This window comes from Struthio camelus, chromosome 33 (assembly GCF_040807025.1).
Source record: "Struthio camelus isolate bStrCam1 chromosome 33, bStrCam1.hap1, whole genome shotgun sequence".
Classification (NCBI taxonomy): domain Eukaryota; kingdom Metazoa; phylum Chordata; class Aves; order Struthioniformes; family Struthionidae; genus Struthio; species Struthio camelus.
The window spans coordinates 321,782-346,124 of NC_090974.1; the positions used below are offsets into that span (position 1 = coordinate 321,782).

The window sequence follows — 24,343 nt, forward strand, 5'->3', positions numbered from 1 at the left end:
CCCAGGTGTCCTGGAGGGGCCCAGGCGTCCGGGGAGGGACCCAGGCGTCCGGGAAGGGCCCAGGTGTCCAGGGGGACCCAGGTGTCCGGGGAGGGGCCCAGGCGTCCGGGGAGGGACCCAGGCGTCCGGGAAGGGCCCAGGTGTCCAGGGGGACCCAGGTGTCCGGGGAGGGGCCCAGGCGTCCGGGAAGGGCCCAGGTGTCCGGGGGGACCCAGGTGTCCGGGGAGGGGCCCAGGCGTCCGGGGAGGGGCCCAGGTGTCCGGGAGGGACCCAGGCGTCCGGGGGGGCCAGGAGTCCAGGGAGGGGCCCAGGCGTCCGGGGGGACCCCAGCATCCGGGAGGGGCCCAGGCGTCCTGGCAGAGTGGACCAGCAGTCTGGCTAGGGGGGATCCAGGCATCCAGCCTTGCGGGGGGGACCCAGGCGTCCGGGAGGGGCCCAGGCGTCCTGGGGTCTCCCCGCCCAGGATTTCCTGTGGGGAGGAGCTGCCCCCCCCCGGCCCCTTCTCTCCTCGTGGCGCCATGAGGGTAAGTGGCCCCCGTCCGGACGCCTGGGCCCCCACACACACACACACTTCCCCGGACGCCTGGGCCCCTCTCTTCCCCCCCCCCAGCCCGGACTCCTGGGTCCCTCCCCAAACCCGGAAGCCTCCATCCCACCCGGACGCCTGGGTCCCTCTTGTCCCGGACGCCTGGGTCCCCCCCCCCCAACCTCCGCTAACCCGGAAGCCTCTTTCCCGCCCGGACGCCTGGGCCCCTGCTGGGGGGGGGAGGGGGGAGGAGGAGATGCTCAGGGGGCCCAGGCGTCCGGGCGGGTCCTGTTTCTGTGCCCCCCCCCCCACTGTCGCCGTTCTTCCGTGGGCGCGCGGGTGAGCGACGCTCGGGCGAGCGGATGCTCAGGCGAGCGGATGCTCAGGCGAGGGGACACTTAGGGGAGATCACTTGGGTGAGCAAGCACTCGGGGGGGGGACACTCGGGGGAGTGACCCTCTGGCGAGGGGGCACTCGAGAGCATGGACACTCGGGTGAGGGGACACTCGGGCGAGTGAGTGCTCACCTCCTCCCCCCCCCCCCCCCCGTGAGAGGGTTGTGCGCGTCAGGTCCCTCGGGTGACACTCGGGTGAGTGACACTCAGGTGAGGGGACACTTGTGCCTGCAGCCACTCGGGCAAGTAGGCACTCAGGTGAGGGGACACTCGGGTGAGTGGGTACTCGCTGCCTTCTCCTCTCCCCCCCCCCCCCTCCAGCTCTTGGTCTCTGTCTCCCTCCTGGCTCTGAGCCTCCACCTGGCCCCGGCCCAGGAAGAGGCCCGGACGCCTGGGCCCCCTTCCCGGACGCCTGGGCCCCCTTCCCGGACGCCTGGGCCCCCCCGGACGCCTGGGCCCCCCCGGACGCCTGAGCCCTCCCAGACGCCTGGGTCCCTCCCCTGGACACCTAGGCCCTCCTGGATGCCTGGGCTCTCCCGGATGCCTGGGCTCTCCCGGACGCCTGGGCCCCCTTCCCGGACGCCTGGGCCCTCCCAGACATCTGGGCTCTCTCGGACGCCTGGGTCCCTCCCGGATGCCTGGGCCCCTTCCCGGACGCCTGGGCCCTCTCAGACATCTGGGCCCTCCCGGACGCCTGGGCCCCCTCCCCGAACGCCTGGGCCCCCCTGGAGGCTCCCCGACGACCCAGTCCCAGGTGAGCTCCTGGCCGGGAACTGGGATGGACTGGGCTGAACTGGGGGCACTGGGGGACCTGTTCCCCCCCCCCCGCAGGGCATTGTGGGTAATTCCCCCCCCCCCCACAGGTGATGACAGGACCCAGGACGAGTTCTACTACGGTGGGTCCGCCCCCGTGCAAGCCCCGCCCCCTTTTCCTCGCCCCGCCCTCCCCAAGCCCCGCCCCATCTTCTTAAGCCCCGCCCCTCCGTTCCTTACCCCGCCCACTCCCCAGGCCCCACCCACCTCCCTTCAGACACACCCCCTCTAGCCCCACCCCCTTCCCCACCCTCAGCCCCCCCCACAAGCACCACCCCGCCCACCTGCCTGTGACCACGCCCCCCTCCTCGCGAAGCCCCGCCCCCGGGCGAGGCCACGCCCCCTGACTCCACCCCCCCCCCCCCAGACTACGGCTGGCTGCGGCGCTGGGGGCTGGCGGCCGCCGCCGGGCTCTTCGTCACCGGCATCGGCGTCCTGGCCTGTGAGTGCCGCCTGGACGCCTGGGCCCCCCGGACACCTGGGCCCCTCCCAGACACCTGGGCCCCCCCCGGACACCTGGGCCCCCCTGGACACCTGGGCCCCCCCCGGACACCTGGGTCCCTCCCGGACACCTGGGCCCCTCCCGGACGCCTGGGCCCCCCCCGGACACCTGGGCCCCCCTGGACACCTGGGCCCCTCCCCAGACACCTGGGCCCCCCCCGGACACCTGGGCCCCTCCCGGACACCTGGGCCCCCCCCGGACACCTGGGTCCCTCCCCGGACAACTGGGCCCCTCCCCGGACACCTGGGCCCCCTCCCCGGACACCTGGGTCCCTCCCCGGACAACTGGGCCCCTCCCCGGACACCTGGGCCCCCCCGGACACCTGGGTCCCTCCCCGGACACCTGGGTCCCTCCTGGACGCCTGGGCCCCCCCCCGGACACCAGGGCCCCTCCCGGACACCTGGGCCCCCCCCGGACACCTGGGCCCCTCCCGGACGCCTGGGTCCTTCCCGGACACCTGGGCCCCCCCCGGACACCTGGGCCCCCCTGGACACCTGGGCCCCCCCCGGACACCTGGGTCCCTCCCGGACACCTGGGTCCCTCCCCGGACAACTGGGCCCCTCCCCGGACACCTGGGCCCCCTCCCCAGACACCTGGGTCCCTCCCCGGACAACTGGGCCCCTCCCCGGACACCTGGGCCCCCCCCGGACACCTGGGCCCCTCCCCGGACACCTGGGCCCCCCCCCGGACACCTGGGCCCCTCCTCGGACACCTGGGCCCCCCCGGACACCTGGGTCCCTCCCCGGACACCTGGGTCCCTCCTGGACGCCTGGGCCCCCCCCCGGACACCAGGGCCCCTCCCGGACACCTGGGCCCCCCCCGGACACCTGGGCCCCTCCCGGACGCCTGGGTCCTTCCCGGACACCTGGGCCCCTCCCGGACGCCTGGGCCCCTCCCTGGACACCTGGGTCCCTCCCAGACACCTGGGCCCCTCCCCGGACACCTGGGCCCCTCCCGGACACCTGGGCCCCATCCCCGGACACCTGGGTCCCTCCCCAGACACCTGGGCCCCTCCTGGACGCCTGGGCCCCTTCCCCGGACGCCTGGGCCCCTCCCCCGGACACCTGGGCCCCCCCCGGACACCTGGGCCCCTCCCCGGACACCTGGGTCCCTCTGGACACCTGGGCCCCTCCAGGACACCTGGGCCCCTCTGGACACCTGGGCCCCTCCCGGATGCCTGGGCCCCTCCCAGACACCTGGGCCCCTCCCCGGATGCCTGGGCCCCCCCGGACACCTGGGCCCCTCCCCCGGACTCCTGGGCCCCTCCCCCGGACACCTGGGCCCCCCTGGACTCCTAGGCCCCCCCCGGACACCTGGGCCCCCCCCGGACGCCTGGGCCCCTCCCCGGACGCCTGGGCCCCCTGAGGAAGTGGGGGGAGGGTGTGTGTGTGTTGGGGGGGGGAGGGGTGACCCGGACGCCTGGGTCCCTGGGGAGTGGGGTGGGGGGGGGCGGCAGCGGGGCCCCCGGACGCCTGGGCCCACGCGTGTCTCCTGCAGGCGGGAAGCTGCGCAAGGCGCCGCGGTGCCGCAGGCGGCAGAGGAAGAAGTGAGGGGCAGCGGGGACCCCCCCCCACCCGTGGGACCCCCCACCCGTGGGACCCCCCACCCGTGGGAGGAACCTCACCCGTGGGAGAGACCCCAATCCATGCCCCCCACCTATGGGAGACCCCCCCACCTATGGGCCCCCCCCACCCGTGGGAGACACCACCCGTGGGAGACCCCACCCGTGGGAGACCCCACACGTGGGACGCAACCACCAGTGGGACCCCCCACCCATTCGGGACAGCACCCGTGGGAGACCCTCCCCATCCATGGGATCCCCCACCCATGAGAGATCCCCCCACCCATGGGAGACCCCCCTCCCCCGTGGGACCTGCCACTCGTGGGACCCCCCCATATGTGGGACCCCCCCGCCAGTGGGAGACCCGCCACCCATGGGACCCCCCCCAACCTGTGGGACCCCCCCACCCATTCGAGACCCACCAAGTGGGACCCTCCCACTCGTGGGACCCCCCCCAGCACAGACCAACAGCCTAAGGGAGACCCCCACCTGTGGGACCCCAACCCATAGGAGACCCCCCCACCCGGGACACGCCCACCCGTGGGATAACCCCACCCATTGGGCCACCCACATATGGGATACCCCCACTCGTGGGAGAAAACACTCGTGGGACCCCACTTGGGAGACCCTCCAGCCGTGGGAGACCCCCCCCAACTGGGACTACCCACCCAGTACAGACCCCCCGCACCCGTGGGAGACCCCTCCACCCATGGGAGCCCCCCAAGCCATGCTAGACCCCCGAGTGGGTCCCTCACTTGTGGGAGACACCCCCCACCCGTGGGAGACACCCCCTACCTATGGGAACGCCCCACCCTTGGGACCCCCCACCCGTGGGACCCCCACCCGTGGGACCCCCACTCGTGCCCCCCGTGGGCCCCGCCCACCCGTGACCTCGCTCCCCTCCCCCCTCCGCAGCGCCTACGACATCGCCCAGCTCTGAGGCCGCCCCTCCCCCCCCCCGCCGCGGGCCCAGGCGTCCGGCAGGGGCTGGGGCCGGCAGGGGGAGGGGCCTCCCTGGCCCCGCCCCCTGCCCTCGGCCCCGCCCCCTCTTTGGAACCGCCCCCTCCTCCGCTGAGCTGGTTCCGCTCCCCTCAGCCCCGCCCCCCCTCCCTGCAGCCCCGCCCCTTGGACTTCCCACGGCCCCGCCCCCTCCTCCTTGGCCCCGCCCCCTCCCCCTTAGAACCTCCCTGGCCACGCCCCCTCCCCTCGGCCACGCCCCTCCTCCGGCCACGCCCCCACATCTTGGAACCTCCCTGGCCCCGCCTCTTCCCTCGGCCACGCCCCCTTCCCCTTGGAACCTCCCCGGCCACGCCCCCTGCCCAGCCCCTCCCCTTGGAACCTCCCTCACCCCCCCTCGGCCACCTCCCCCCCTTGGAACGTCCTTGGCCCCGCCCCCTCCCCTCGTTCCCGCCCCTCCCGCTTGGAACCTCCCTGGCCACGCCCCCGGCCACGCCCCCTCCCCTTGTAACCTCTCTGACCCCGCCCCCTCCCCTTGCCACGCCCCTCCCCCCCCCCCCGGGCTGGCCGCTATTAAAGGCTCCTTCCCCCCCCCACAACGCGCCTCTTTGTGATGTCACTGAGGGGGGCGGGGCTCGGGGCGGGGTTGGAGGGGAGGCCGGTGATTGGCTAGGGAAGGGCGGGCTGGAGGCTGGGGATTGGCTGCTCCTGGGGGAGGGGGGGGGGAGGACCCCCACGGTCACGCGTGTCCTCCGGTCACGTGTATCAGCCCCTCCCCCAGTCCAGCAACCACGGACACGCGTTTCCCACGGTCACGCGTTTCCCACGGTCACGCGTGTCCATCACGTGTCCTCGGTCACGAGTGTCCCCTGGTCACGTGCCCCCACAGTCACGTCCCCTTTTCAGGCGTGTTCCTGGTCGCACATCTACCCACGCGTGGCCGCTGCCCACTCGTGACCGATTCCCACGCGGGTCACGTCCCGGTCACATGATCCCAGACAGCTCTCCCTGCCCGCGCGTGTCCCGGGTCACGCCACAATCACGTGTCTCTGCCCACGCGTGACCGCCGCCCACGCCTCTCACCTGATTCCCGCAGACACGTCACACGCGTGTCCCTGGTCTCTTGTGCCCACCCGTCCCCCCCAATTACGAGCTCTCGGTCACACGTGCCCCCCCCCAGCTGCGTGTCCCTGCCCACCCGTGTCGCCCCCCCCGTCACAGCGATCGCGTGCCCCTGCCCACGCGTGTCCTCCCTGCTCACGCCTCCTCCCTCCCCGCTCACGCGTGTCCCCGGTCACGCGTGTACGCGGTCACGTGCCCCCCGGTCACGTGTCTCCCGCCCCCCACCCACCCCGGGTCACGCGTGTCCGCCGCGACCGGCCTCGGCGCTGGTTTCAGCAGCCGCGGAAGGGCCGGGGGAGGGGGGGGGCGGGACTCGGGCAGGCTCCGCCCCCGCCACCCCCACCGCCCAATCGCAGCGCGCCTCCCCCCTCCCTCCCGCTCTTAAAGGGGCAGCGCCGCAGAACAGGGGCGGGGAGGGGGGTGGGGACATGATGCCAGATGCCCCCCCCCCCCCAAAAGGGGCCCAGGCGTCCGGCAGTCACTTTACATCAGGATTTTAACGATTTTAATTACCGGGCCGGGGGGGGGGGAGGGGAACGATGCGGTTTGGGGCGAAAAACCCGCTTTTCAGCCAAAAGGTCCTTTTGGGGCCGAGAACTGTGATTTTTTGGGCCAAGAACTGGTTTGGGCGGGGGGGGGAGCTGCGTTTTTGGGGCCAAAGACCAGGTTTGGGGGCCGGGAGTCATTTTTTTTTTTTTCCCTCTCCCAGTGTCATTTTGGGGCCAAGAACCCACTTTTGGCCCAAAAAAACCCGGATTTTGGGCCATTTGGGGGGGGGGGGCGAGAGCTTTCCTAGGCCTGCGAGAAGTTTTGGGGCCAAAAAGTGTTTTTTTGGGGGGCCTGAGAGACGGTTTCTGTGCCTGATGCCATTTTGGGGGCGATTGTCACATTTCTGTCCCAAGAGTCTTTATTTTTTTTTGTGCCCGGGGCCATTTTGGGGTGAAAAGAAGTGGATTTGGGGCCAAGAGCTGCTTTCCGTGCTGTGTGCCATTTTTGGGGCCAATCGCTACGATTTTGGGCCGGTTTGGGGCCAAGAATTGGCTTTTTGGGCCATTTTTTGGGTCGAGAGCCATTTTTTGGGGCTGAAAATTTGGTCTTTGGGCCAAGAGCCGTTTTGGGGCCAAAACCTGGTTTTGGGGCCAAGAGCCAATTTTGAGCCAAAAAAGGTTTTTTGGGGCCAAAACCTGTTTCTGGGGCCAGGAGCTGCTTTTGGGCTAAGAATGGATTTTGGGCTGAGAAGCTGGTTTTTTGGGCCAAGCGCCATTTTGCGGCTGAGAACTGGGTGTTTTGGGGCCAATTGCTCCGTTTCTGTTCCAAGACTCATTTTTGGGGCCAAGAGCCAGTTTTTTGGGCCGAGAAGCGGATTTGGGGCCAAGAAGCAGATTTTTGGGCCAAGAAGCAGATTTTTGGGCCGAGAAAGAGATTTTTGGGCCGAGAAATGGATTTTTTGGGCTGAGAAGCGGATTTTTGGGCTGAAAAACAGATTTTGGGGCTGGGAAACGGGTCTTTTGGCTGGGAAATGGATTTTTGGGCCAGGAAACAGATTTTTTGGGTCAAGAAACGGGTTTTTGGGGCTGAGAAATGCATTTTTGAGCAGATTTTTGGGCCGAGAAATGGGCTTTTGGGGGCTGAGAAGCAGATTTGGGGGCCGAGAAACAGTTTTTGGGTCAAGAAACGGATTTTGGGCCGAGAAACAGAATTTTGGGGCCAAGAAACAGATTTCTGGGGCCGAGAAGCAGATTTTGGGGCCAAGAAGCAGATTTGGGGTCGAGGAATAGATTTTTTTGGGGCTGAAAAATGGATTTTGCGGCCGAGAAGCAGATTTTGGGGCCGAGAAGTGGATTTCTGGGGCCAAGAAACAGATTTTTGGGGCCGAGAAGCAGATTTTGGGGCCAAGAAGCAGATATGGGGTCGAGGAATAGATTTTTTTGTGGCCGAGAAGCAGATGTTGGGGCCGAGAAGCAGATTTTGGGGCCGAGAAGCGGATTTTTGGGACCGACAAGCCGATTTTTGGGCCGAGAAACGGAATCTTGGGGCCAAGAAACAGATTTTTGCGGCCGAGAAGCAGATTTTGGGGCCGAGAAGGAGATTTTTGGGGCCGCGAAACGGACTTTTGGGCCGAGCGCCGCCTGCCGGCCACACGCCGTTGCCGCCGGCCGGGTTTTTTGGGGCCAATCGGGGCGATTTCGGGGCCGCTAGAGCCAGCAGGGACCCGCCGCCAGCGTCACCCGGGGCCTCCCGAGGGTGACGATGGCCGGCGGTGGCCAGATGACCACGGTGGAGGTGGCCGGCGGCGCCCGCTCCCGCGCCGGCACCCCGGCCTCCCGCGCCGGCGCCGCGCACCCGCAGCAACCCTGCGAAAAAACGCCGACGTCAGCGGCCCGAAAACCGCCCGAAACGGCCCCAAAAAGAACCCGGGTCGAAACGGGCCGAAACGGGCCGAAACGAGCCGGAATCGGGCCGACGTACCTGCGCCTTGGACTTCTTCTTGCCCTTGGCCACCACGCGCCGCTTCTTGCACCGGCAGATCCGGCCCATGGTCCCGGCACCCGAAACCAGCCGAATTTGGGAAAACACCCCCAAAATTTGAAAAGAAAAAAAAAAACCACACCCACAAAACACCCTTCACCCCCCAAAAAACCCACCCTCCGTCCCCCCGCTACAACCGAAACACCCTCCCCGCGGCCCCCCCCCCCAAACCCTCCCTCGCGCCCCTGGTTTGCCCCAAAAAGGCCATTTTTAGCCCCGAAACGGTGGCGGGGCTTACCTTCTCCAGCAAGAGACGCTTCAGCCGGTCGGTCGGTTGTTTTAAGGCCGCCTGAAACGGCGCCGGGTGACGTCGCCCCCGAAACGGCTCATTTCACCCCCGAAATCGGGTCACTTGGCTCCCGCCAAGGGGGTGATTGAGCCCCGAAACGGGTCATTTAGCCGCCGAAATAGCCGGTGAGGCACGGCGCCGGCGGGCGCCGCCCTGCCGAATTAGCCTTAATTAAAGCCCTAACGAGCGGCCAGGTGACGGGCTTATTTTTTAGACCTGCTGGAAATTGCTTTTTTTTGCATTCTTTGGAGGGTTTTTTTTTTTTTTTTGAGTTGCGCCAGAAAAACCGGAAAAACCGGGGCTGACGCCGGCACGTGTCGACACGCATGACGCAGCCGTGTCTGCCACCACCCCCGGGGCGGCTTCAGGCTTGAAGGGGATGATGGGATGGCTCGGGGTGGGGACAAGCCCGGGGTGGGGATGTTCTGGTGGTGGGGACGTGCGGATGGGGGGACACCTCGGCCACGGGCATGGCCTGGTGGTGGGGACGTGCGGATGGGGGGACACCTCGGCCGTGGGGGCAGCTTGGTGGTGGGGACGTGCTGATGGGGGGACACCTCAGCTGTGGGGGCAGCTTGGTGGTGGGGATGTGCTGATGGGGGGACACCTTGGCCATGGGCATGTCCTGGTGGTGGGGACGTGCTGATGGCGGGACACCTCGGCCGTGGGCACGTCCTGGTGGCGGGGACGTGCTGATGGCGGGACACCACAGCCATGAGGACAGCTTCGTGGTGGGGACGTGCTGATGGTGGGACACCTCAGCCATGGGCATGTCCTGGTGGTGGGGACGTGTGAATGGGGGGACACCTCAGCCGTGGGGGCAGCTTGGTGGTGGGGACGTGCGGATGGGGGGACACCTCGGCCGTGGGGGCAGCTTGGTGGTGGGGACGTGCTGATGGGGGGACACCTCAGCTGTGGGGGCAGCTTGGTGGTGGGGATGTGCTGATGAGGGGACACCTTGGCCATGGGCACGTCCTGGTGGTGGGGACATGCTGATGGCGGGACACCTCGGCCGTGGGCATGTCCTGGTGGCGGGGACGTGCTGATGGGGGGGGACACCTCGGCCGTGGGCATGTCCTGGTGGTGGGGACGTGCGAATGGGGGGACACCTCGGCCATGGGCATGTCCTGGTGGCGGGGACGTGCTGATGGCGGGACACCACAGCCATGAGGACAGCTTCATGGTGGGGACGTGCTGATGGGGGGGACACCTCGGCCATGGGGACAGCTTGGTGGTGGGGATATACTGATGGGGGGACACCTCGGCCGTGGGCATGTCCTGGTGGTGGGAACGTGCTGATGGCGGGACACCACAGCCATGAGGACAGCTTCGTGGTGGGGACGTGCTGATGGGGGGGACACCTCGGCCATGGGGACAGCTTGGTGGTGGGGACATACTGATGGGGGGACACCTCAGCTGTGGGGACAGCTTGATGGTGGACATGTCCTGGCGGTGGGGATGTGCTGATGGGGGGACACCTCGGCCATGGGGACAGCTTGGTGGTGGGGAAATCCTGGTGGTGGGGACGCGCTGATGGGGGGACACACTGGTCATGGGGACGTCCTGGTGCTGAGGACACCTTGTGGTGGGGACGTCTTGGTGGTGGGACACCTCAGCTGTGGGGATATCCTTGTTGCGGGGATGTCCTGGTGGTGGGCATGTTCTGATGGTGGAACACTTTGGGCATGAGGGCATCCTGGTCATGGAGATGACTTGCTTGTGGGGACATCTTGACCATGGGAACATACTGGTCATGGTGACATCCTGATGGTGGGGACACCTTGATGGTGGGGATGCCCTGATGGTGGGACACTTTGGTCCTGGTTGTGGGGACATTCTGGTTGCAGATAGTTTGACAGTGGGGACATCTCAGCCATGGAGACACCCTCGTTGGGATGACTCAGTCATGGGGACACTTTGACGGCAGGGATGGCCCAACGGTGGGGACACCCTGACGGTGGGGACACACTGGTCATCGGAACATCCTGGTCATGGGGACAGGCTGGCTGAGGACACCCAGGTTGTGGGGACACCCTGGTCGTGAAGACCTCCTGGTTGTAGGGACATGTTGGCCATAGGGACACCCTGGTCATGGGGACATCTCGGTCTCCAATGGTGGGGACGTCCTGATGGTGGTGAAACCTCAAAGGTGAGGACACCTTAGCCATGGGGGATACCCTGGTGGTGGGGACACCCTGATGGTGAGACACCTTGACCATGAGGACATGTTGGCCATGGGGACACCCGGCTGGTGGGGATGTCCTGAGGGTAAGGACACCTCGACGGTGGGACACTTTGGCCATGGGGACACCCCAGTGAGGGAACAAACACCCTAGTCATGGGGACACCTTGATGACAGGGACACCTCAATGGTGGGACACCTCGAGGATGGGAACATGGGGGTCATGGGGACACTATGGCAGTGGCGACACCCCAACAGTGAGAAAATCCAGGTGGTGGGGACACCCTGATGGTGAGGACGTGTCAACGGTGGCACACCTTGCTCATGGAGGCCTCCTGCTGCTGGGGACACCTCAACGGTGGGGACACCCTGATGGTGAGGACGTGTCAACGGTGGCACACCTTGCTCATGGAGGCCTCCTGCTGCTGGGGACACCTCAACGGTGGGGACGCCTTGGCCGCGGCAACCACGAGGACACCCCAACGGCGGGTACACCTCAACGGCTGGTCCCGGATGCACGTGGGGCGGCCGGGACCACCCGCCCGGACGCCTGGGCCCTCCCGCCTGCGGCGGCGTCATTCCCACGCGGAGACACGGCTCAAACAGGCGGTTTATTTTGGGGAGGCATCGGGGTGGTGGTGGTGGGGGGATTTGGGGAGCGTTTCGGGGGGGGGCGGTTATTGCAGGGGAGGAGCACAAGCTCGGCCCCCCCCCGGCGCCCCCCACCCCCCCGCCAACCACCACCACCTTTCCCCGGCCCCGAAAGTGCAAACGAGACAACGGGAACGACGGGAGGCGTGACGAGGAGCGTCACCGTCACCCGGCCGCGGGTGACGCGCGTCGGCGGCGGTCTCGCGTCCGTCGGCCGCGGTCCCGCGCGCGTCGGCGCGGTCCCGCCTGTCGGCGCCGCCACCGCCGCCGTCCTCAGTCCTCCGGCGGCGCGGGCTACAGGCGGCCGCCGGTCGCCGCGGCAGCGCCGGTCTCCTGTCGTCCCCCCCCACCCCAACCTCCCCGCCCCGTGCAGCATGACCTGGCGTGTCCTGGCGTGACCCATGCATGGCGGCGTGCAAGCAGCAAGCGTGTCCCCCCCCCCCAACCTCTCCCCGGCCCACCTCGGCTCATGCAGGCGGTGGCACACGCGTGTCGGGGCGCGCGGGCGGGGGGACACAGGCGCGGCGGCGGGGGGGGGGGGGGACACAGGCGCGGCGTCACTCGGCCACCTGCACCCCGGTGCAGTTCTCTTTGCTCTCCGACGTGATGGCCAGGTACTCGGAGCTGCGGGCGAAGGCGGCGAGGTCTCGTCTGTCCCCTCTCTGTCCTGTCCCCTCCACTCGTGTCCCCTCTCTGTCCCCATCCCCGGCCTCATCTCTGCTCCGTCCCCGTCTCTATCCCATCCTTGTCCCTGTCCCCATCTCTGTCACCAACCCCGTCCCTGTCCTTGTCCCCATCTCCATCCTGGTCCCTGCTCCGTCCCCATCCCATCCGTGTCCCCAACCCCATCCCTGTCCTTGTCCCCATCCCGGTCCCTGCTCCGTCCCCATCCCATTCTTGTCCCCAACCCCATCCCTGTCCTTGTCCCCATCCCATCCGTGTCCCCAACCCCGTCCCTGTCCTTGTCCCCATCCCGGTCCCTGCTCCGTCCCCATCCCATCCGTGTCCCCAACCCCATCCCTGTCCTTGTCCCCATCCCGGTCCTGATCCCTGCTCCGTCCCCATCCCATTCTTGTCCCCATCCCTGTCCCTGTCCCATCCCTGTCTTTGTCCCCGTGCCCATCGTGGTCCCTGCTCCATCCCCATCCCATCCCATCCTTGTCTTCATCCCATTCCTGTCCTCAACCCTGTCCCTCTCCTTGTCCCCATCTCTGTCCTGGTCCCTGCTCCATCCCCATCCCATCCCTGTCCTCAACCCTGTCCCTGTCCTTCTCCCAATCCCCATCCCCATCTCATCCGTGTCCCCAACCCCGTTCCTGTCCCCGTCTCCATCCCATCCTTGTCCCATCCCATCCCTGTCCCCAACCCTGTCCCTGTCCTTGTCCTCATCTCCATCCCATCTGCGACCCCAACCCCGTTCCTGTCCCCATCTCCATCCCATCCTTGTCCCATCCTATCCCTGTCCCCAACCCTGTCCCTGTCCTTGTCCTCATCTCCATCCCATCTGCGACCCCAACCCCGTTCCTGTCCCCATCCCATCCCATCCTTGTCCCCATCCCATCCCTGTCCCCAACCGTCACTGTCCTTGTCCCCGTCCCCATCCCATCTGCGTCCCCAACCCCATTCCTGTCCCCATCCCATCCCTGTCCTCAACCCTGTCCCTGTCCTTGTCCCCGTCCCCATCCCAATCTCATCCGTGTCCCCAACCCCGTTCCTGTCCCCATCTCCATCCCATCCTTGTCCCCATCCCATCCCCGTCCCCAGCCCTGTCCCTGTCCTTGTCCTCATCTCCATCCCATCTGCGACCCCAACCCCGTTCCTGTCCCCATCCCATCCCATCCTTGTCCCCATCCCATCCCTGTCCCCAACCGTCACTGTCCTTGTCCCCGTCCCCATCCCATCTGCGTCCCCAACCCCATTCCTGTCCCCATCCCATCCCTGTCCTCAACCCTGTCCCTGTCCTTGTCCCCGTCCCCATCCCAATCTCATCCGTGTCCCCAACCCCGTTCCTGTCCCCATCTCCATCCCATCCTTGTCCCCATCCCATCCCCGTCCCCAGCCCTGTCACTGTCCTTGTCCCCGTCCCCATCCCATCTGCGTCCCCAACCCCAACCCTGTCGCCATCTCCATCCCATCCTTGTCCCCATCCCATCCCTGTCCCCAACCCTGTCCCTGTCCTTGTCCCCGTCCCCATCTCCATCCCATCCTTGTCCCCACCCCATCCCTGTCCCCAACCCTGTCCCTGTCCTTGTCCCCGTCCCCATCCCAATCTCATCCATGTCCCCAACCCCGTTCCTGTCGCCATCTCCATCCCATCCTTGTCCCCATCCCATCCCCGTCCCCAACCCTGTCCCTGTCCTTGTCCCCGTCCCCATCTCCATCCCATCCTTGTCCCCACCCCATCCCTGTCCCCAACCCTGTCCCTGTCCTTGTCCCCGTCCCCATCCCCATCCCATCCGTGTCCCCAACCCCGTCCCTGTCCCCCGGGGAGCTCACGCGTTCTCGGGCGCGGGGGCCTCGGCGGCGGCCGCCACCTTGCGGTAGCAGTAGAGCATCTCGGCCGCCAGCCACACGGTGAGCACCACGATGAGCACGTACATCATGATCTCCGACACGATGGACGCCATGTCGCGGGTGGCTGTGCCGCCGGGGGGGGCGGGGTCAGTGCCGCTGGGCTCCGCCTCCCCGGCCCACAGGCCCCACCCCCAAGGTGGCCACCTCCCCCCCAACCTTCATGCCACCATCCACCACAGCTCACCTGGGGGTGGCGGGGGCCCTGTGCTGATAGGCCCCGTCCCTAAGGGATAGGCCCCACCCACACCCATATGGCCCACCCCTTCAGTCCCAGAGCCCCACCCCCAGACCCACGACCCCACCTCTAGACCCGAGCCCCGCCCCCAGACCCATCACCCTGCCCCAGACCCATAGCCCCGCCCCCATAGCTCCCAGACCCACAACCCCACCCCTAGACCCCACAGCCCCACCTCCAAACCCCATAGCCCCACCCCTAGAGCCCACAACCCCACCCCTAGAGTCATAACTCCACCCCCAGACCCATCATCCCACCCCCAGGCCCAATAACCCCACCCCCAGACCTAGAACCCCACCCCTAGATCCTATAACCCCGCCCCCAGACCCATCACCCCACCCCCGACCCCACAACCCCGCCGTCAGACCCCAACCCTGCCCCAATTGCCATAACCCTGCCCTTAGACCCCATAACCCCACCCCCAGACCCCATAACCCCACCCCTAGTTCCCATCACCCCACCTCTAGGTCCCACAACCCCACTCCAGATCCCATAACCCCACCCCATGACCCATAACCCCACCCCCCGACTCCAAAACCCCACCCCTAGATCCCAGAGCCCCACCCCCAGACCCATCACCCTGCCCCTAGATCCCAGAGCCCAACCCCCAGACCCATCACCCTACCCCCAGACCCATCACCCCACCCCTAGATCCCACCACCCCACCTCCAGACCCATCACCCCACCCCTAGATCCCATCACCCTGCCCCCAGACCCATCACCCCGCCCCCAGATCCATCACTCCACCCCCAGACCCATCACCCCTGCCCTAGACCCATCACCCCACCCCCAGACCCATCACCCCACCCCTAGATCCCATCACCCCACCTCCAGACCCATCACCCCGCCCCTAGATCCCAGAGCCCCGCCCCCAGACCCATCACCCCTCCCCTAGATCCCACCACCCCACCTCCAGACCCATCACCCCGCCCCTAGATCTCAGAGCCCCGCCCCCAGACCCATCACCCCGCCCCTAGATCCCAGAGCACCACCCCCAGACCCATCACCCTGCCCCTAGATCCCACCACCTTGCCCCTAGATCCCACCACCCCACCTCCAGACCCACCACCCCGCACCCCACCTCAACCCAACGCCCCCACCCACAACCCAACCCGCCCCGCCCCCCTCCCCGCCGTGACCCCACCCACCCTTGCTGACGACGGCCAGGCGGATGGTCTTGTTGAGGGCCAGGCTGTAGACGTAGCCCTCGAAGGTGAGGTTGCGCTCCACCCGGCACACGTAGTCGCCGGCGTGCCGGGCCGACACGTTGGTGAGCAGCACCGAGAGGTCCTGCAGGTCCCGGGTGCCCCGCGAGCCGTTCCACACCAGCACCCCCTCGAAGCGCCCGTCCGCCACCACCACCGGCCCCTCGGGCTCGTACCGCAGGATCTGGCACCGGCAGGCGGCGTCACCGGCAGGCGGGACCGCCCTTCCGGCCACGCCGACCCGCGCCCCGGCGAGCTACATAGCCGGGGCCCGCTCGGGCTTGGGCTGAAAGGTTTGTCAGCGTCACCCGCCGTTGTCGCCGTCACCGCCCGCCAGCGACACCAACGCGGGGCCACGCTGGATGGGCCCCCCGGGGAACGACCAACGTGGAGGCTTGTAGGGGAGGATTTGTCACCGTCACCCTCACTGAGGGTGTAACACCGTCCCGGCAACACCCACACATGGAGCCGGCTGCCCGGGAACTACAGATGTTGCTGTTTGGGCTTAGGCTGAAAGGTTTGTCACCGTCACTGTCACCATCACTAGGGGGGTAACCGCCCGCCAGCAACACTGACACAGGGCCAGGGCAGGTGGACCACCTGGGGAACTACCAACGTGGACACTTGCATGGGAGGATTTGTCACTGTCACCCTCACTGAGGGTGTAACACTGTCCCGGCAACACCGACACGGAGCCTGGGCCTGGGAACTACAGATGTTGCTGCTTGGGCTGAAAGGTTTGTCACTGTCGTCACCGTCACTGTGGGTGTAACCACCCACCAGCAACACCAACGTGGGGACAGGGTGGCTGGGCTACTCGAGGAACTACCAACGTGGATGTTTGTACTGTTGGATTTGTCACCGTCACCCCCACTGAGGGTGTAACACCCTCTCAGTAACACTGACACCGAGCCGGGGCAGCCAGGTCACCTGGGAGCTACAGACATGGCGGCTCGGGCTTGTGCTGAACGGTTTTTCACCGTCGCTGTCGTCACCGTCACCATGGGGGTAACCACCCGCCAGCAACACCAATGTGGGGCCAGAGCAGATGGGCCACCTAGGGAATTATCAGGGTGGCCGCTTGTACTCTAGGACTTGTCACCGTCACCATCACTGTCATTGTCACTGTCGTCATGGGGGAACCCCCTTCCGGCAACACCGACGGGGGGCCAGGGTGGCTGGGCCACCCAGGAACTACCAACAGGGCCATCTGGGCTTGTACTGTAAGACTTGTCACCGTCACTGTCACCGTCACTGTCATCGGGGGGTAACCATGCGCCAGCAACACCGACGCGGGGCTGGGGTGGCCAGGTCACCCAGGAGCAGTCAATATGGCCAGTCAGAATTGTACGGCAGGATTTGTCACCGTCACTACCACCATCGCTGGGGGGGTTACCCTCTCCTGGCAACACCAATGCAGGGCCAGGGCAGCCGGGAACTACCGACATGGCTGCTTGGGCTTGTACTGTAGGATTTGTCACTGTCACTACGGGTGTAACTCCCTTCCAGCTGTCCCGTCTCCAGTCCCATCAGTCTGACTGTAGCCACAACAGCTGCCCATGCCCCAGTCCCCATGGTATGACTGTACCCACACCACCTCTCCCACACTCGAATCCCCCCAGGCCAGCTGGACCCCACAGAACCACTGCCATCAGGCTGTCCTCCAACTGGTTGTACTCATGACTCCCCCCCCCCCCAATCCTAATTACCCCAGTCCGGTTGTACCCACAGCACCCCTCCATACCTCAATCCCCTCCGTCCAGCTGTACCCATAAGGCACTATCGCGCCGGCCCAAATCCTCTCCAGTACGGCTGTGCTCTCAACCTCCCTGTGTCCTGCACCCCTGTCCGGCTGTACCTCTGACCGCACACCCCCATCTAGCTGTACCTCCCTATCCCCCAAACCTGTCTGGCTGTACCTATGGACCCACACCTCTGGCTGTATCCCTGTATCCCACGCTCCTCTCCGGCTGTACCTCTGACCCTACAGTCCTCTGGCTGTAACCCCATGTCCTGCACCCCTGTCTGGCTGTAACCCCATGTCCCCCCCACCCAAATGCACCCGAGCCCCCCTTTTCCCCACACATTTGGCTGTACCCCCAACCTTGCAGCCCTGTCCAGCTGTATAGCCATGTCCCACACCCCTGTCTAGCTGTACTGTTTACTCACGCCTCTGTCCAGCTGTACCCATAACTCCATATGTGGCCTGTACCCCTATCGGGCTGTATCCCCAACCACCCTGCATCCCTGTCCAGCTGTACCCTGCCCCCAATCTCCTCCATCCTGTCCGACTGTACCCACATCCCTGCACCTGTCTGGCTGTACCCCCTAGGTGTCCCACACACTCCTTCAGCTGCACCCTACACCCCTGTCCAGCTGTACCCATGATCCTACACCTCCATCCGGCTGTACCTGTGTGCTGCACCCCTGTCTGGCTGTACCCTGCCGCAACCTCCTCCACCACTGTTTGGCTGCACCCACGACCCCACACCCCTGCCCCGCTGTACCCCGTGTGTCCCCAAACTCCCATTCAACTGTACTCCATATCTCCCCAAACCCTGTCCAGCTGTCTGACCCCACTGCCCCCGACTGTACCCCGGGGGGCTGCACCCCTATCCAGCTGTACCCTGCTCCCAACCTCCTTCACCCCCGTCCGGCTGTACCCCTGACCCTGCACACCTGCCTGGCTGTACAACTGTGCCCCCCAACCCTGTCTGGCTGTACCCTGGCCCCAATCTCTTCCAACTCCTGTCTGGCTGTACCCCCTGTATCCTGTGCCCCAATCTGACTGTACTCCCCCCCCCAATATCCTGCACCCCTGTCCGGCTGTACCCCCCCCCCCAATATCCTGCACCGTCTGGCTGTACTCCCCGTATCCTGTGCCCCTGTTTGGCTGTACCCCCCCCCCCGGTATCCTGCGCCCGTCTGGCTGTACCCCCCGGTATCCTGCGCTCTGTCCAGCTGTACCCCTCCCCCCATATCGACATCTGTGCCCCCCCTCAATATCCTGCATCCCCATCCGCCTGTACCCCCTGTATCCTGTGCCCCCATCTGGTTGTATGCCCTGTATCCTGCACCCCTGACTGACTGTACCCCCCTGTATCCTGTACCCTCATCTGGCTGTACCCTCCCCGTATCCTACGCCCCCTTCCGGCTGTACCCCCGTATTCTGCGCTCCCCCCCCGTCCAGCTGTACTCCTCCTGTACCCTGTGCACCCGTCTGGCTGTACCCCCCGTATCCTGCGCCCCCACCCGGCCGTACCCCCCGTATCCTGCGCCCCCGTCCGGCTGTACCCCCCATATCCTGTGCCCCCCGTATCCTGTGCCCCTGTCCGGCTGTACCCCCCGTATCCTGCGCCCCTGTCTGGCTGTACACCCCCATATCCTGCGCCCCGTCCGGCTGTAACCCCCGTATCCTGCGCCCCCGTCCGGCTGTAACCCCCGTATCCTGCGCCCCTGCCTGTCTATACCGTACACCCCCGTATCCTGCGTCCCTGTCCGGCTGTAACCCCCGTATCCTGTGCCCCCGTCCAGCTGTACCCCCCGTATCCTGCGCCCCTGCCCGGCTGTAACCCTCGTATCCTGCGCCCCCGTCCGGCTGTATCCCCCATATCCTGTGCCCCTGCCTGGCTGTAACCCCCGTATCCTGTGCCCCCATCCGGCTGTACCCCCCGTATCCTGCGCCCCTGCCTGGCTGTAACCCTCGTATCCTGCGCCCCCGTCCGGCTGCATCCCCCATATCCTGTGCCCCTGCCTGGCTGTACCCCCCATATCCTGCGCCCCTGTCCGGCTGTACCCCCCGTATCCTGTGCCCCCGTCCAGCTGTACCCCCCGTATCCTGCGCCCCTGCCCGGCTGTAACCCTCGTATCCTGTGCCCCTGTCCGGCTGTAACCCTCGTATCCTGCGCCCCCGTCCGGCTGCATCCCCCATATCCTGTGCCCCTGTCCGGCTGTAACCCTCGTATCCTGTGCCCCTGCCTGGCTGTACCCCCCATATCCTGCGCCCCTGTCCGGCTGTACCCCCCGTATCCTGTGCCCCCGTCCAGCTGTACCCCCCGTATCCTGTGCCCCTGCCTGGCTGTACCCCCCCTATCCTGCGCCCCCGTCCGGCTGTAACCCCCGTATCCTGCGCCCCTGTCCGGCTGTAACCCCCGTATCCTGCGCCCCCGTCCGGCTGTAACCCCCGTATCCTGCGCCCCCGTCCGGCTGTACCGTACACCCCATATCCTGTGCCCCCGTCCGGCTGTAACCCCTGTATCCTGCAGCCCCGTCTGACTGTACCCCCAGTATCCCACACCACGACCAGGCTGTAGGCCCCACCCCACTGCCCCCCTCCGGTTGTCCTCTCCCCCACGCCCTTGCGCAGGTGTAAGCCGGGTCCGGCTGTACGTACCCCCCCCCTCCCCAAACCCCTCACCTTGTCAAAGCCCTGGGTACCCTCCTCGCGGAAGAACCACTCGGTGAGGGCCTCGGCGGTGGTCTCGCTGCGGCGCTTGCAGGAGATGCAGAGCAGCTTGAAGGGGTCGCCCAGCACGGCCTCCGTGTGCGAGTCCACCTCCACGCACCCGGCCCGGCACCCCGTCACCGCTGCCGCACAGGCGGAGGCGCTCGTCACCCGCAAGCCCGGGGTGTTGCGGTTCCGGAGGGGGCGGGGGGGGGGGGAAGGGAAACACGTGTCGGCGGCAGCGGGGAGGGGGCACTGCGACACGGCCTTGGGGGGGGACACGGGGGACCCCAGGGTGGTGGTGGGGGGGATGGGGACATGAGGGACCCCAGGGTGGCAGCGGGGGGGGGGACACGGTGGGGGGGGGACACGGGGGACCCCAGGGTGGCGGCGGGGGGGGGACACGGTGGAGGGGGACACGGGGGACCCCAGGGTGGCAGTGGGGGGGGACACGGTGGGGGGGGACACGGGGGACCCCAGGGTGGCAGCGGGGGGGGGACACGGTGGGGGGGGACACGGGGGACCCCAGGGTGGCAGCGGGGGGGGGGGACATGGGGGACCCCAAGGTGGCAGTGGAGGGGTGGGACACGGTGGGGGGGGACACGGGGGACTCCAGGGTGGTGGGGGGGGGACACGGGGAGGGGGGGACACAGGGGACCCCAGGGTGGCAGCGGGGGTGTGGGGGGACACGGGGGACCCCAGGGTGGTGGTGGGGGGCACAGGTGACCCCAGGGTGGCAGCGGGGGGGTGGGGGGACGCGGGGGACCCCAGGGTGGCGGCAGTGGGGGGGGACACGGTGGGGGGGGACACGGGGGACCCCAGGGTGGCAGCGGGGGGGGGGACACGGTGGGGGGGGGGACACGGGGGACCCCAGGGTGGCAGTGTGGGGGGGGAGATGGTGGGGGGGGGACACGGGGGACCCCAGGGTGGCAGTTGGGGGGGGGACACGGGGAGGGGGGGACACAGCAGACCCCAGGGTGGCAGCGGGGGGGGGACACGGTGGGGGGGGACACGGGGGACCCCAGGGTGGCAGTTGGGGGGGGGACACGGGGAGGGGGGGACACAGCAGACCCCAGGGTGGCAGCGGGGGGGGGACACGGTGGGGGGGGACACGGGGGACCCCAGGGTGGCCGGGGGGGGGGACACGGTGGGGGGGGGGACACGGGGGACCCCAGGGTGGCAGCGGGGGGGGTGGGGGGACAGGGGGGACCCCAGGGTGGTGGGGGGGGCACAGGGGACCCCAGGGTGGCAGTGGGGGGGGACACGGTGGGGGGGGGGACACGGGGGACCCCAGGGTGGCAGCGGGGGTGTGGGGGGACATGGGGGACCCCAGGGTGGCGGCGGGGGGGCACAGGGGACCCCAGGGTGGCAGTGGGGGGGTGGGGGGACACGGGGGACCCCAGGGTGGTGGTGGTGGGGGGGGGAGGATTGCAGAGGGGACGGGGGGACATGTGTCGGGCGGGGGACGGGGACCGCGGAGGGGACACTTTGGGGGTGACATGTGTCGGGGGGGGGCCCCGTTTTGAGGGGGGAGGGGACACTTTTCGGGGGGGGGGAGGGGACAGGGGCCCAGGAAGGTGACACTTGCGGCGGGAGGTGGCAGGGGCCCAGGAAGGGGACACTTGAGCAGGGGGGGAAGGGGACACTTTGTCACCGGGGGGGGGGGGGGGGGACACAGCGGAGGTGGCAGGGGCCCGGGAAGGGGACACTTGAGCGGGGGGGGGGGAGGGACACTGCGGAGGGGACTGCGGGGACGGGGGGAGGGCGCTGCGGAGGGGACACCGGGGGGGGACAACAGGGGGGGACAGGGGGGACAGATGGGGGACAGATGGGGGGACGGGGGGGACACAGGGGGACAGATAGGGGGACACTGGGGGGGGACGGGGGGACATCAGGGGGGACAGGCAGACACCGGGGGGGGGATAAGGGGACATAGAGGACAGATAGGGGGACACGGGGGGGACAGAGGGGACATCGGGGGGACAGTGGGACATGGGGGGACACGGGGGGGGACAAGGGGGGGGAACAGAGGGGACATGGGGGGATAAGGGGACATAGGGGACAGATGGGGGGACATGGGGGGGACAGAGGGGACATCGGGGGGACAGTGGGACATGGGGGGACACGGGGGGGGACACAGGGGACACGGAGGGGGACATGGGGGGGACACGGGGGGGGAAGAGGGGGGAGCGGGGGGGACACGGGGGACTGGGGGGACACGGGGGGGACACAGGGGACACGGGAGGGGACACAGGGGGGACATGGGACAGAGGGGGGACATGGGAGGACACGGGGGGACAGAGGGGGGGACAGAGGGGCGACACGGGGGGCGACAAGGGACAGAGGGGGGACACGGGGGGGGAGAGGGGACACGGGGGGGGAGAGGGGGGACAGAGGGGGGGACACGGGGGGGGACAGAGGGGACATCGGGGGGGACACGGGGGGGACCGGAGGCGACACGGAGGGGGACACGGGGGGGGACAGAGGAGACACAGGGGGGACAGAGGGGACACGGGGGGGGGACAGAGGGGACATGGGGGGGGGACAGAGGGGGGGACACGGGGGGGGGGACACGGGGGACACGGGGGGGGGACAGAGGGGACACGGGGGGGGACACGGGGGGGGAGAGGGGACACGGGGGGGGACACGGGAGGGGAGAGGGGACACGGGGGGGGACACGGGAGGGAACACGGGGGGGGGACACGGGGGGGACACGGGGGGGGGACACGGGGGGGGGACACGGGGGGGGGGACACGGGGGGCCGGACTCACCCAGGAGGAGGCCGAGGAGCAGCGAGGGGCTGCGCGCAGCCATGGCGGCGGCCGGGCCCGCTGCCGCTGCCGCTGCCGTTTCGGGCCCGGTGTTAACGGCTCCTCATCCCGCCTCGACCCCCCCGGCCCGGGCCGGCCATGGGGGCCCCTCCTTTCTCCCCCCCCCTCCCCCACCCCCCGCCGGACGCCTGGGCCCCCCCCCCGGGAGGATGGGGGAGGGGAACGGCGGAGCCGTCGCTGTCACGGAGCGGCGGCGGCGGCGGCGGCGGGTCGCGACATGGCCGGTCCGGAGCCTTCGGCTGCGCTCGGAGACGTTCGGCTGCGCTCGGCAACACTCGGCTCCGCTCGGCGACACTCGGCTCCGCTCGGCGACACTCGGAGACGTTCGGGCGGGCTCCGCTGGGCTTCGGCTCCGCCTCGGCCCCGTTCGGCTCCGCTCGGCAACACTCGGAGCCGTTCGGCTCCGCTCGGCTCCCGCTCGGCTTCGGCTCCGCTCGGCTCCGCTCGGCTCCGTTCGGCTCCGTTCGGCTCCGCTCGGCTCCGCCCGGCTCGGACTCGGCTCCGCTCGGCGCACTGCGGCGGCCGTCACGTGACCCCGCCCCCCCCGCCCCGCCCCGGCGCGGAGGGGGCGGAGCCTCCCGCTGGCCACCGCCCAGACCCGGCCCCAAATCCGCCTGGTTTCGCCCCCTAAAAATCACCCCCGCAACGGACCCCCCCTCCCCCCCCTTTAAATCCCACCCCCCCAGGCGCGCGACTTCGCCCCACACCGCCCCCCCCCAAATCGCACCGATTTCCCCCAAATTTTCCACCCCCCCTCCCCGATTTCCCCCCTAAATCCCCCCACGGAACCCCCAATTCCTCCTGATTTCCCCCCAAATCCCCCACCCCGGACCCCCAAATCCTCCTCACACCCCAAATCCCCTGATTTCCCCCCAAATCTCCACCGATTCCCTCCCAAATTCCTCCGATTCCCCCCCAAATCCCCCCCCGATTTTCCCCTAAATTCCCCCATGGACCCTAAATCCCCCTGATTCCCCCCAAATCTCCCGCCCCGGACCCCCAAATCCTCCTCACACCCCAAATCTCCCCTGATTTCCCCCCAAATCTCCCCTGATTCTCCCCAAATTCCTCCAAATCCCCCCCTGATTTCCCCCCAAATTCCCCCATGGACCCTAAATCCCCCTAATTCCCCCCAAATCCCCCACCCTGGACCCCCAAATCCTCCTCACACCCCAAATCCCCCAATTCCCCCCCAAATCCCGTCCCTGGACCCCAAATCCCTCCAATTTCCTCCCAAATTCCCCCCTAGACCCCAAAGCTCCCTGATTCACCCCCAAATCCCCCACCCTGGACTTCAAAGCCCCCCCCCGATTCCCCCCCCAGACCCCAAAATTCCTCCTTTTCACCCCAAAATCCCCCCCAGACCCCAAATCCCCCTAGTTTCCCCCCAAATCCGTCTCTGGGCCCCCAATTCCCCCCCCCCATGGATCCCATGTCCCCAGTGATGTCATCAATGTCACCGCATCCCCAAGACATCCCCAAGGCCATCCCCATGTCCTCGTGTCCCTCAACGACCTCATCGTGTCCC

General features: G+C 67.9%; 2 protein-coding genes across 5 annotated transcripts; one reads left to right on the forward strand and one right to left on the reverse strand.

Moving 5' to 3' along the window:
• The first annotated feature begins 363 nt into the window (after positions 1-363).
• On the forward strand, positions 364-4,941 carry LOC138063659 (FXYD domain-containing ion transport regulator 5-like). Of its 4 annotated transcripts, none has more exons than XM_068923403.1 (7): positions 364-524; positions 1,242-1,341; positions 1,474-1,674; positions 1,784-1,816; positions 2,101-2,175; positions 3,733-3,781; positions 4,712-4,934. In XM_068923403.1, exons 1-7 carry the CDS (start codon positions 519-521, stop codon positions 4,734-4,736), a joined length of 489 nt encoding a protein of 162 aa, XP_068779504.1. In that variant the 5' UTR covers positions 364-518; the 3' UTR covers positions 4,737-4,934. The 4 variants fall into 4 exon arrangements, with proteins under 4 accessions (XP_068779504.1, XP_068779502.1, XP_068779503.1 ...); XM_068923402.1 differs by lacking the exon at positions 364-524 and adding an exon at positions 791-942 and having other exon boundaries at positions 4,712-4,941; XM_068923401.1 differs by having other exon boundaries at positions 371-524; positions 1,242-1,674; positions 4,712-4,932.
• A 6,538-nt stretch (positions 4,942-11,479) lies between these two features.
• Positions 11,480-23,059, reverse strand: SCN1B (sodium voltage-gated channel beta subunit 1). Its single transcript, XM_068923391.1, has 5 exons — positions 22,756-23,059; positions 19,958-20,127; positions 15,484-15,724; positions 14,023-14,164; positions 11,480-12,150 (listed from the first exon to the last, which is right to left on the reverse strand). The coding sequence occupies exons 1-5, from the start codon at positions 22,796-22,798 to the stop codon at positions 12,084-12,086; spliced, it is 663 nt and encodes a 220-aa protein (XP_068779492.1). The 5' UTR covers positions 22,799-23,059; the 3' UTR covers positions 11,480-12,083.
• Between the last annotated feature and the right edge of the window lie 1,284 nt (positions 23,060-24,343).

Coding starts and splice junctions, on each gene's coding strand:
- LOC138063659 (XM_068923400.1), top strand. CDS start 889: ATGCTCAGGCGAGCGGATGCTCAGGCGAGGGGACACTTAGGGGAGATC. Junction 1,675..1,783: donor CCCCGACGACCCAGTCCCAG/GTGAGCTCCTGG, acceptor CCCCCCCCACAG/GTGATGACAGGACCCAGGAC. Junction 2,176..3,732: donor CGGCATCGGCGTCCTGGCCT/GTGAGTGCCGCC, acceptor TGTCTCCTGCAG/GCGGGAAGCTGCGCAAGGCG.
- SCN1B (XM_068923391.1), bottom strand. CDS start 22,798: ATGGCTGCGCGCAGCCCCTCGCTGCTCCTCGGCCTCCTCCTGG. Junction 20,128..22,755: donor GCTCCTCGGCCTCCTCCTGG/GTGAGTCCGGCC, acceptor CCTGTGCGGCAG/CGGTGACGGGGTGCCGGGCC. Junction 15,725..19,957: donor GTACCCAGGGCTTTGACAAG/GTGAGGGGTTTG, acceptor TGCCGGTGCCAG/ATCCTGCGGTACGAGCCCGA.